The sequence below is a fragment of the Heterostelium album genome (assembly GCF_000004825.1).
Source record: "Heterostelium album PN500 unplaced genomic scaffold PPL_scaffold14, whole genome shotgun sequence".
NCBI lineage: Eukaryota > Evosea > Eumycetozoa > Acytosteliales > Acytosteliaceae > Heterostelium > Heterostelium album.
Window position 1 is genome coordinate 31,321 of NW_008805076.1, and position 12,426 is coordinate 43,746.

The 12,426-nt window shown below is 29.8% G+C and overlaps 6 protein-coding genes across 6 annotated transcripts; 1 reads left to right on the forward strand and 5 right to left on the reverse strand.

Moving 5' to 3' along the window:
* Positions 1-206: 206 nt before the first annotated feature.
* Positions 207-2,651, forward strand: prkag (cystathionine-beta-synthase domain-containing protein; the record flags this gene model as incomplete). The annotated part of the gene is made up of 6 exons (XM_020581161.1): positions 207-238; positions 577-1,430; positions 1,734-1,951; positions 2,036-2,236; positions 2,318-2,395; positions 2,475-2,651. 6 exons carry the CDS (start codon positions 207-209, stop codon positions 2,649-2,651), a joined length of 1,560 nt encoding a protein of 519 aa, XP_020428301.1.
* Positions 2,652-2,740: 89 nt separating this feature from the next.
* ftcd (formimidoyltransferase-cyclodeaminase) lies at positions 2,741-4,535 on the reverse strand (the record flags this gene model as incomplete). Its single annotated transcript, XM_020581162.1, has 3 exons — positions 2,741-3,206; positions 3,232-4,168; positions 4,268-4,535. 3 exons carry the CDS (start codon positions 4,533-4,535, stop codon positions 2,741-2,743), a joined length of 1,671 nt encoding a protein of 556 aa, XP_020428302.1.
* Positions 4,536-4,605: 70 nt separating this feature from the next.
* Positions 4,606-5,015, reverse strand: PPL_10386 (uncharacterized protein; the record flags this gene model as incomplete). Its single annotated transcript, XM_077398172.1, has 2 exons — positions 4,606-4,623; positions 4,956-5,015. 2 exons carry the CDS (start codon positions 5,013-5,015, stop codon positions 4,606-4,608), a joined length of 78 nt encoding a protein of 25 aa, XP_077254258.1.
* A 71-nt stretch (positions 5,016-5,086) lies between these two features.
* Positions 5,087-7,728, reverse strand: PPL_10387 (uncharacterized protein; the record flags this gene model as incomplete). Its single annotated transcript, XM_020581163.1, has 9 exons — positions 5,087-5,134; positions 5,209-5,400; positions 5,459-5,535; positions 5,582-5,613; positions 5,840-6,141; positions 6,224-6,409; positions 6,481-6,597; positions 7,097-7,483; positions 7,609-7,728. 9 exons carry the CDS (start codon positions 7,726-7,728, stop codon positions 5,087-5,089), a joined length of 1,461 nt encoding a protein of 486 aa, XP_020428303.1.
* A 1,205-nt stretch (positions 7,729-8,933) lies between these two features.
* Positions 8,934-9,989, reverse strand: PPL_10388 (uncharacterized protein; the record flags this gene model as incomplete). Its single annotated transcript, XM_020581164.1, has 3 exons — positions 8,934-9,088; positions 9,188-9,552; positions 9,622-9,989. The coding sequence occupies 3 exons, from the start codon at positions 9,987-9,989 to the stop codon at positions 8,934-8,936; spliced, it is 888 nt and encodes a 295-aa protein (XP_020428304.1).
* Positions 9,990-11,512: 1,523 nt separating this feature from the next.
* Positions 11,513-12,346, reverse strand: PPL_10389 (uncharacterized protein; the record flags this gene model as incomplete). Its single annotated transcript, XM_020581165.1, has 1 exon — positions 11,513-12,346. The coding sequence occupies one exon, from the start codon at positions 12,344-12,346 to the stop codon at positions 11,513-11,515; it is 834 nt and encodes a 277-aa protein (XP_020428305.1).
* Positions 12,347-12,426: the final 80 nt, after the last annotated feature.

A 12,426-nucleotide genomic window follows, 5' to 3' on the forward strand; every position in this document is an offset into this window, starting at 1 on the left:
TAAATATGTTAATATATTTATGATTGGTGATGATGATCAAAAAAGTGGGTTTAATAAAAAAAAACTAATAATGGTGAAGTTGAAAATGTTTGATTAAAAAAATTTTAAAATTAAAAAAATAAAATTTAAAAAAAATTAATTAAGTTTGTTGAAGATCATTTTTTTTTTTTGTAAAAATTGTTTGAAAGAATTAAATAAATATATAAATGATTAAACCAAACAAGACTCTGACCTATAGGTTTACTCAATGATGAAAATAATCTATATCTAAAAAAATACTAAAATAATTATATATTAATTTAATGTTTTTTTTTAAATATATTTTCTTTTAATAATTTTATAAAGTAGAATAAGTTAGTTGTGATCTTTCCTGATACAAATAGTATTCTAATCAAAAAAGAAATATGAATATCGTAAAAAAAATAAAAATAAAATTTTTTTTTAAAAAAAATAAAAAAAATAAAAAAAACCAAAATTAGATATTACACCATAGTTTTAATAAGATTGTTTCATTGTGCATTTGAAAATTATTATTAATAAATAATATTATTTTTTATTTTTAATATTTTATCAAAGTATTTTATTATCATCGATGTGGTATACTGATGAAGATGAGACTGTCTCTGAATTGTTAGATAATATCGAGAAAGAAGAAACAACATTAATCAAAAAGAAAGCATTTTACAACTCACATCAACAACAATTGATGCAGTTTTCACGTGGAACAAAGACACCATCACCTCCTTTAATAATAGCAAACAATAAACAACAACAACAACAAGAAGAACAACAATTAGATAATCATTTTAATAATAATAATAATAGAAAAATGAATAATAATGATGAAGATGAGATGAGAGTATCGGTAGAACGTATTGGTAGTGGTCCAATAGCTTTGAATTCCGATTCACATTCTCGATCACCAAGTCAGTCACCTTCGAATCATATGACTGCATCGAGCGATGCCATGTTTGTCATTGAGGACGACTCTACACCTTCGATGTCTACCAGCATCAATCTAAAGCTACCAAACTTTATATCATCAACTTCATCCAATGATAATCTACAGAAACCAACTGCTATCACACCTTCATCATCCAACAACAACAACAACAACAGCAACAACAACAACAACAACAGCAACAACAGCAACAACAACAGCAACAACAATAATAATAACAATACAGATGATACAGATGACAATCCACTAAAGAAAGCATCAACAATAGTAACTCCATTAAAGTTATCAAGTGATGATTTACTTTTAAATAATAATAATACCAATAGTAGTAGTAGTGGTGATAATAATAATAATAATAATAATAATAGAGATGACATATCAACTAGTACAACTACAACATCTACAACAGTAACAACAGCTACTCAATTAACATCATCGTCGTCATCATCAACTGATATCAATACTACTGGTATTTTAACAAGTGTTCTATCAACACATGATCATAATATATATGTTGGAAGGTTGGTCTTCTCAGAGTTTCTAAAGAAACATACATGCTACGATGTCATACCGATCAGTGGCAAGGTAGTGGTGCTGGACACCAAGCTTGTTGTCAAATCTGCGTTCTATGCGCTCGAAGAGAACGGCATAAAGTCGGCACCACTCTGGTCACCGGACCTGCAAGACTTTACTGGTATGATCACTGTTTCAGATTTCATCGATATTCTGCTGTATTACTATTACAAGCCAAAGTCGGATAACATTTTTCAAGACATGGGTATTCATCGTATCGAAACATTCTGGCGTGAGATCAACGTAGAACGTCCAAAGACACTGATCTACACAGAACCAGAGACTAACCTGTACGATGCAGCAACACTACTCCTACAATATCGAATTCACAGACTACCGGTTGTCGACAAGAAAGAAACCAATTCCATATTACATATTTTAACACACTCAAGAATTTTAGCATTTATGATGAAGAGTGTATGTTTTTAATGAATTCATTTATATCAATCAATCAACTTTATTATTAATATTAATTTGTTAACTTTTATTTTATTTGTTTAGTTACCAGATTTACCTACACCATTATTATCATGTACACTTGGATCACTTGGTATTGGTACTTTTGAAAAAGTTTGTACAGTACATACACATACTCCATTAATTAAGGTTTTAGAATTGTTGGCTGAAAAGAAGATCTCTGCTGTTCCAATCATTGATGAGAATGGAAAAGTAATTGATGTTTATTCAAAGAGTGATGTTACTGTATGTATATTTTAATTATTATAGTAGTATATCTTTTTTTTTTTTTTTTTTTTATTAATTATTTCAATCTACTACTTTTAGTTGATGGCAAAACAAGGTAATTTATCACCATCAGATTTAGATAAACCGGTTCATCAAGTTTTAACAACTTTTACAAAAGTAAGTTGGTTTTGTCGACATAGCATTATCTTAGAGCATCTAAATTATCATTTAACTAACTTGAATTCATTATTAATAGCTATGGCAAAGAGCAGAGCAAACATATACTTGTACCAAGAATGATAAACTCGGTGATGTAATTGAAAAGTGTATTAAAAAGAGAGTTCACAGATTGGTTTGTGTTGATTCCGCTAAGAAAGTAGAGGGTATACTGTCTCTAAGTGATATATTAAGTTTTTTATTAAATAAAAAATGATATCTATATTTATTATGTTTAATGATAATAATCAAAATCAATGTAAATATTGTATTGAGATGACGACGCTAATGATCTATGTGTTTCGTTTATGATGATCTACTATTGGTAATAGCAAGGGCTTTCTCTGAGCACTTTACAGTGTTCTCCCAGATGACTTTGCACTCGGCTTGCACTTCAGCCTTGAACTTTTCATCTTTCATATCGACGAGATTGATATTTACATTTTGCAATGCACCCCAGACTCCTAGCTCCAATGCCTTGACACCGATATCGAAATCAGACTTGGAGTTGATATTACAACACTCTGCCATCTTTAACATTGTTGGCCAAATGCTATTGGAGATTCTCATTGTATTCAATGGAATATTGACAACCTTCTTGAGTGCATTCAACACGGCTTGATCTCTTTGTGGTCCCTTGACAGACATCGATTCAACATATTCATTGAATCCTTTAGTATCTGCATCAATCATTGGAATCAAATCTTTCATTGCCCTTTTTAATAATAGCATTTGAAGTGAAATATTAACAAACGTTTGTATATTTTGTAAACTATATATTATTAAGATCTACTTACTTATCTAATGGTGGAATTAATTCTCTCATGGTGGAGTCGAGATCTTCAAACTTCTTTTTACCGTAGGTCATCCAACCAGCCATGGCACCAAGAGCAGATCCAAGAGCAGCAATGTTTGCTGCAACACTACCACCACCTGGAGCGGTAGTACGTGCACCAACGATCTCAATGAAGGAACGAACGGTCATTGATGCCAATGGTTCAGCTACCTTTAAGTCTTCCTGTACCATGTAGTCAATGATACGCTTCTTTGGGTCGAACGGACTGCACGCGCTCAAGCCGAGACGGTTGATGGCAAGTCTAACCTTTTGACCTTCATCGATGATGAACAAGTTCTCCTGTTTAATATAATAGTCAGCGGCCATCAAGATAGCATCCAATGGAACGAGTCCAACGATTTCCGAACCGGTAACGGCGAGGTTCAGCTCACGGGCATCCTTTGAACACTCTTCAAAGACGGTGTGAACGGCGGTCACCTTGTAGTTATCGAGATTCATTGAGACTTGTGCCATGTTGTATTCATCGACATACCATCCAATACCCTTGACCATCTTTAAACGACCTGGCTCCTTCTCGGAACGACCTGCTTCACGGACATTCAATGCAATACGATGTGCCTGTTCCTTTGTACCAAGAACATTGACATTGTAAGCAATCAAAAAGTTACGAGCACCAGTAACCGATGCACCGTAGCTTGGGATGAATTTTGCAGGTCCGAAATCTGGTGCCCACTTTGGATCCTTCAATTTCTCCTCGAGACCTTCGTATTCACCGTTTCTGATTTGTTTCAATTGCTTTCTGTAATCACGATTCGATGCTTCTTCATACAAGAAAATTGGTAATCCCAACTCGTCAGCACAACGCTTTCCAAATTGTTTGGCACACTCGATACAATCTTCCATGGTAACATCACGAACTGGTACAAATGGACAAACATCTATAATAATAATAATAGTCTAAATCAGTATGACTACTTTTTTTTTTTTTGATCGAATTTGTAGAACAGTTTGATCTACAAACAAAACACTTTACTTACCCAATGCACCCATACGTGGATGAGCACCTTGATGTTTGGTCATATCGATCAATAGGAATGCAACCTTTGTAGCATTGAAAGCACCGTTTACAATAGCTGTAGTATCACCAACAAAGGTTACAACAGTTCTATTTGTTGATTTACCTGGGTCGACATCCAACAAAGTACATCCCGGTGTTTCTTTGATGGCATTTGTGATTGCCTCAATAATCTTTGGGTCTCTACCCTCTGAGAAATTTGGTACACACTCAACCAATGGTTTTGACATTGTTCTTATTTATATATATGTATAATGAAAATACTGATTGCAAAAAAAAAAAAACAAATCAAATTTCAATTTAGTTTAAAATTTCCCACTTCAAAAAAAAAAAGTACGGACAGGTTAATATCAATACCTGCAATTTAAAAAACCCCTGAAATTCTGCAATATACAAAAAAATATCTTGGTTGATATAATTTATTACTAGATTTATGAATACTAATAAAACCATTATTTATAAAACCATTGTACCATTTGATAGTGAAGATATTAAAATTTTTTTTTTTTTTTTATATTAGACAATAAATAAAATAAAAGTAATAATTTTTTTTACGAAATAATACATTTTGATTTTTCTCTTTTTTCTTGCTTCTTTACTTTTCTATTTGCCATCTTGGTTATTCTTATGGCATCTTCTATAATATTTACATTCTGGTTGAGGAGTGCTGAGCATTCGACATAATGGATAGCACCAACTTTGGCAGCCATGGCTCGAGCCTGTTCCTCTGATACCAGTTCTTTTTGATTTGGATCGTTTCTCAAATCACTTCTTAGACCAACTAAGATACAGGTATAGTTGGTCTATAATGATTTACTTCATGTACCCACTATAAGAAAAAGAATAAAAAATTTAATAAAACACAACCAAGAAATATAAACAGTGAAATCTAAAACTAATTACTCTTTTCTCAGCATTCTCAAATGAAGCTAAAGATCCAATATTAAAGCAAACCAAGAACACTTTGCAGAATCTGTATAATCTTGGCCTTGGGGTAGTGTCAGCATTCTCTCCTTCAGCACTGGTATCCCATATTTTCAAAGCTCTTAGTCGCTTTTCAAATGTAATCTCTCTATGATAACCATCAAATACTTTCTATTTCCAAACAGTTAATAAATAAACAAATAAACAAAAATAAATAAATGATCCTTACAGGAACTTTTTCTGTTGTTGGGAATTTATTTCTTGCAAAAGTTAAAACGAAACTGGTTTTTCCAGTATCATCATCTCCTACAATTATAATTTTATATTCTTTTGCATTATTCATTGTTATTACTATTACAATTTTTAATTACAAACGACTGATAACTAAAAAAAAAGTAAACGTACCTATTTATTTAAATTTCCAACAAAATATCTAAAATAGATTTATCTTAAGATATTTTTTTTTTGTTTTTTTGACCGTTCACCCATTCCCAATTATTTTTGATTTACTTTTAGTTGCTTATACAATTTTGCACAAGAATTAAACAAGAATAATATTGTGGTAAGGTTATAGTGATCTTAATATTATTATTTATACATAGTGATTTACATAATTTGACAAACGATTTGATCTGATTTTTTGTTGTCTTTGGTGTTGTGGGTAGTATTTTTGTTTAGTAGCAATCTGCCAGTGCTCTGAATAGACTCTTCGAAAACTGAGACCAAACCTTCGAGTGTTAATGCCGAACACTCGAGATAGTTAATTGCACCGAGTTCTTGAGCTATTCTTGTTCCTTGGTCATGTGTGATCACTTGCTTATCATTTCTTTCAAACTCATTTCGTAAATCTATTTTAGTTCCTACCAAAATAAATGGTACGCTAGGTTGATGTTTGTTGACTTCCGGTATCCACTATTTTATAGTAATAATATTTAGTAATTAATATTAAATGTTTATCAGTAATCAATAACAACGATAAACTCTTAATAATTACCTTATTACTTATATTTTGTAAAGATTCAACAGAAATAACTGAAAAACAAAGAAGAAATACATTGGCGCCACTATATGATAATGGTCTAAGTAGATCATATTCTGCAGTACAAGCTGTATCCCATACACCTAACTTGATTTCATTACCATCTACAACTAGATGTTTATAATAGTTATCTACTATCACCTAATAATTAAAATAATAATTAAAAAAAAAACAGTAGGTGCATTATCTATCAAAATAACTAGTCAACTTACAGGTATATTTTCACTTGTGAATTGATCTTCTGAATATGATTTCAATAAACTAGTTTTACCAACCTTATCATCACCAATTAAACAACATTTAAACTCTGACAGTTCCATTGTAAAAATCTATAAATAAAAATGAGTTTAAAAAAAAAAATATAATGTTGATCTGATCACAAATAGTTAAGATTAAATTATTAAAAAAAAAATTAAATATTTTTTATTAATATTGTTATCTAGATAGATAAGTCTTTTTTTAACTATATTATATTAAATTGAAAAAAGGTGGTGGGATGAGAGACAGATACAATGGTTGATTGGAACCTTATACTTTTATCTCTCCGGAGTAATATTAGATGATTGATTATAAAGTTGCATAACCATTCTACTAATAATGTGAAGGGTTTGTTGTTGTTTTTTTTGTTTATAATTAACTACTTTGTTGTTAATATTAATATTTACTATCTAGTTGATTACATATATTTACACGCACTTATTATATTATTATTATTATTATATTATTATATTATATGTTAAGTATATAGTTTTTTTTTTTTCAAAGTGGGTTCAACTCATCATCGATAAGTGAAAAACTAAGTTGAGTTTTCTGATCGAGTGAATTTACAACCGGTGAAAGACTGAGAATAGAGATTGGCACTGACTTCCATTTGTGATCATCATCTCCGGATGGCAGTGGCTTATTATTCAATACGTTGTTGAGATTGTAATTACTCTTGCTATTAAACTCTGAGAAGAAATCGACATTCTTTGCTTTGATCATGTCTCTCTTCTGTTTATATTCATCAAAGTCACTTGCCTCTACATATCCAATACTATTATTACTATTACTACTGCTACTACCAATATCACTAATTCCCGATGAAGATAATGAAGAGGAAGATGATGATCCCTCTTCGCTGTCTTCATCTATTTTAATGGGAATGAATAAACTCTTCTTTAAAAACAGTGTATCATCTTTCCAAATCTTGTTCACTCTTTTTATATCCCCAACCTAAAAAATAATTTGCAAAAAACAAAAAAAAAAATCGAAAAAGAGATTGGTGGTTAGTGTTTGTTTGTGCAAGGTCTGCAAGTTTTATAAAGCATTTAAAATGTCATGTCAACAACAACACTTACTGTGGAACTGTATTTCAAAGCTAAACCTTGAAGTGTATCTTGTGATTGTAAAACATGCTCGATGTATCTAAAACCATCTGCAGGACTTTCAATATTTTTTGTTCTTAATTCTCTACTCATTTTTGATATATTATTTTACTTCTATATATATATAAATAATATCAATATCTGCTCTATAATAATATTTTCAAAAAGATAAAATATATTAATATTTAATGCTTTTCTAATTATTAATTGTTTTGAATAAAATTGAAAATTTAATTTTTATTAAACAAATTTTATATAAATCATTTTTTTATTATTAATAAAAAAATAACTAATAACCAGGTTGGCAGAAAATGCAAAAGAGGTAAATAGGTGAACACAACTTACAAAAAGAATATTAAATGAAAATGAATGATTATTATTGCAGTATAGTTTACACATATCAATATATATATATATATTTATTTGGTATTGGTTTTGTTATTTTTGTTGTTTTTTTTTTTGTTTTATTGGTTTATATTTGCAACCAACACAGTTGTTTGTTTCGAGATATGATGTGGGTGAAAGTTATGTGCTTGTTGTATATATTTATGTGAGTTGTGAGTAAATCTGTAACACATTATTGATTATTTGTTGCAAAAGAAGAATTCTTATCGTTCATGATTGGTTGTTGTTTGTTTATTTGTTTGCTGCTTGCTTATTTATAAAAATTGTCGTTTTGTTACAGTAATTAATTTTTGGTTAAATTATTTATCTGTCTGATTGACCGATGCTTAAAAATAAAATAAAACAAAACTCTAATTTGTTATTGCGGTTATTTGCAGCGCAGCAATAAGATTTTCAATTATTATTTATTATTTATTTATTTAATAATCTATTGTCTAATGTCAAAAACTGATTTCTAATTTGGATAATATCTATATTTCAATTACTTTTTTGATATCTTATCTGTTGATTTTACTTTTTGATTATTATTTTTAATGGTTTTTAACTTTTTTTTTCTACAACTTGTTCAATTCAAAATTTTTGATATATTACCCCTAATTTAGTAAAACTAAAAGAATTAACACTTGGCTCTCTTTCTCGATATCCTCGTTTAAATTCATATATTAAAAAAAAAAAAAAATAGAAAAATAAAAAATTCAGTCGAAAAGTTGAAAAATTTAAACACCCCCAGGACCTTGTTTAATGTTGTTTTGCAATCAAACGTATACTCCTATTTTTTAAGATCAGGATTTTACATAAAAGATCCACCAGGATGGAATTGAAAAAAAAAAATAAAAAGAAATAATAATTGTGAAAAAAAAAAACATTTGGTATAAAGTAAATGTATATCTATTTTAATATTCTTCGGGAGCAGATCTTCTTGTTCTAGGTAAATTAAGTTTAGATTTGCTTGATACCTTCTTACGTCTCTTCTCCATGTATTTATCCAATTGTTTCTTTTCTTTAAGTTGTTTAAATTTATCTTTGATTTCAAGATCTTTCAGTGCAGCTATAGAATTATTATTATTATCATAGTTGAAATGAATGAGTTAGTTAACATAGAACCTTTGAACCAATAAGTTTAATATATATATAAATCGATATTTACATTGTTTCAAATAGAATGGTTTCTTTCCTTGTCTAACATTTTCAACTTCTTGTTTCTGCCATTCCTCCTTTAGTTTACGACGTTTGTCTTGTAGGTCTTGAGTTGCCAGCTTTGAACGTTTCGATTGAATTTCACGTGTTATTCTTGCTTGGAGGTCAAAATCTGTTGTCTCTTTGAGACGTTCCGACAGTTTATTGATATCTTTTTTCACAATGTCGTCGAGGAATCCGTACTTCTCACGATACAACTTTTCATCAAATTTACCAGCTAGACTATCAAATCTTGGATCACGAGCTACCATCTTCTTTACATTGACCACCTGCTTATATCTTGATACTGGTACTTTAGCTGTGGTTTCTAATGGTCTAAAATATATATATAATCGAATAGTAAGTTAATAAAGGTACTAACATTATTCAAGTATAAATACATACGCATCTTTATCTTCTCTTTTACCGAATCTACTTGAAAGTTTTAGTGCTTTTGGTATAGGTTGATTCTTACTCTTGTTGTAGAGTTCTCTTTCTTGTTGTCGTCTCTCTTGTGCTTCTTTTTGTTTTTGGAGATTCAATTGTTGTTGTGCTTTCTCTGACTGTTTTTGTTTCATATCGATCAACATTCCAAAAGGTACTGCTTCCAATTCTTTCTTTATCAGTTCTTCTGTATTTTCATCTTCATCTTCGTATTGATCATACTCCTCTTCTTCATTTTCCTCTTCTTCTATTTCTTCTTGTTCATAGTAATCATCGTCGTCGTCAACATCTTGATATCTTTTATTATTATATCTTCCTTTATAACTCATTTTACAAATATAATTTATATTATATTAAAATAATAAATAAAAAAAATTAAAAAAAATATTTTTCATGTAAAAAAACGAACGATTCAATTAAAAATAAAAAAATAAATCATATATGTGTTCTGTACCATTTAAATAAACACATTGTGTCTCCTAAGCTAAATCATAACATTTCATCATAGAATTATTGTAATTTCACATGGTTATTTATTAATGTTTGAATTAATCTTTACATCAATTGACAAAAAAAAAAAAAAAAAAAAAAGTAAATTAATTTATAATTATATTACTACAGTCAATCTGCTATTTTGGTCCACTAAATGATAAACAAAAAAAAAGAGATTATCTAAATGACCATAACACCAAATCAACTACATTCAATGATAGTACCACTGTTGTTAAAAACTTGTTTTTGTTTTCACTAAAACACACAAACAACCAAAATGAAAATATAAAAATACATTGCTCTTTACTAATAATTTGGATCATATTATATTATTATATGTAGTGTATCGGTTAAATATAATTAAGGACCAAATACAATAATTATAAAACACACTGAAAAAAAAAAAAAAATAACTCTTTTCACACATTTTCAACACCATTTATCAATCATTCATCATATGCGACTAGGTAAATGAAAAAGTGGATTGTAAGTTTACTTTATTATTGTTGTTTGTGCTTCGATGTAATAATATTTCATTGTTTGTGGTTGGTTTTTAAATAGAAAACAATAAATTAGTAATGATGTTAACAACTTTTATACACATGAGTATAAAAGGTCAGTTGTTGATTTGTTGATAGGTATTGGGGAGTATGATGTTATAGTGTTACAATGAATGTTCATTTTATCGCAGTATGAAATTACAGAATGAAAAATGATGGTTCTACAGAAGTTAATGCTATATCATATGCAACTGAAGTAAAAAACCTATTTAAGAGTCATCCTCTCTTTCTTTTCTTATCATTAGTCACAGATCTTGGTTCACATTAATATAAAAACAAAAAAAAAGAGTAAGTATTAGAAATAAATATAAACAATTTGTTAAATTCTAAAAAAACTAATAATAGTTTCTATTTTTTTTTCTAAAATCTTTTTCTTTAGAATAATAAATATGAATATCAAAATAATCATAACCATTTTGGTGGTGTTGTTGGGCTTATCAATGGTACATGCTAGCAGAGAGTTGCTTACCGAATGTCACAGAGCATGTGTACAAGGTGTAGTCCATGGTTGGTGTAGCAACAAATACAAGATTGATCCGGTCAAATCAGAATGTGTTGCATTTGCCGATAAAATTGAGTTCAACTCAGACTATGACTGTTTCACTTGCTGTCAAAAGTGGTACGCCGATCATCTAGTTTAAACGAGTTCTAAATCCATTGAAGAGCTCCAAAAATTATGATGCTATAAAAAAAAGATATAAAAAAGTTAAATAAATCCAAAAAGAATTTTAAATTTATTTCAAAAAAAAAGAAAAGTTATAATTAATCAATTGATGTTTGTTGCCTTATTTATTTGATAATTAATTTCTGTTGTATTCACCAAATTTCGATAGATATTGTGAGATGGTTAGAGGTGGTGGAATACCGATTTTGGAGACTGGGAAATAGTTTCCACCCAATGCCAAGATGGCAGAGAGAGCAACTATACCTGTGACTCCATATACACCATACCAGTAGGATTTGCTCTTTACTTCATTTACCTTGTAGTCGTGACTTCTCTTGATGTAACGATTGTAGATACGGTTGTAGGAGAATGCAGTATGATACATTAGAGCGTGGAAGAATGAACCGTAATATGGGTAGAAATAATATGGGAAATTAATCAAGGTGTAATGCACAGATTTGAAACCAGAGCTAAATTGCTTGTCGAGCAATACGTATCCTCTGGTGGCAAAGACGTGACCACCAATGAAGACAGAGAGAATCAATCCCGATGCTTGGAACAATCCGTAGGGTGTTGGAACACGGTTGACAAACTTGGAGAGCCAGCTCTTCTTCTCTCCACTTGGATCTACATCCATCATCTCAATCACTGGAACCGATGGATCACGTTTGTAAAAGAGAATTCCATTCACAACGATATGAGTACCGATGGCACCAATTATGATTGGTTCTATAAACTTGTTTTGATAGAACTGTCTGAATAGGTCACGCAGACCAGTGAAACACAATTCACCTAGATGGCTACCTAGCACCATTACAATATGAAGTTGTGAGAATGTTGAAATGACAACTCCACTTGCAGCTTGCCATTTCTTTAGGTTATCAATCGAGAATATCTTTTTAACTTTATCAATAAATGATACCGATGTGTTTATGTTTTTATTACTATTGCTATTGTCTACTTCTGACATTGTTATTTAAATTGTATATATTAATTAAAAAAAAGATTAGATTTTTGGTGTTAAATTGACTAAATTGATAGTTTATTTAT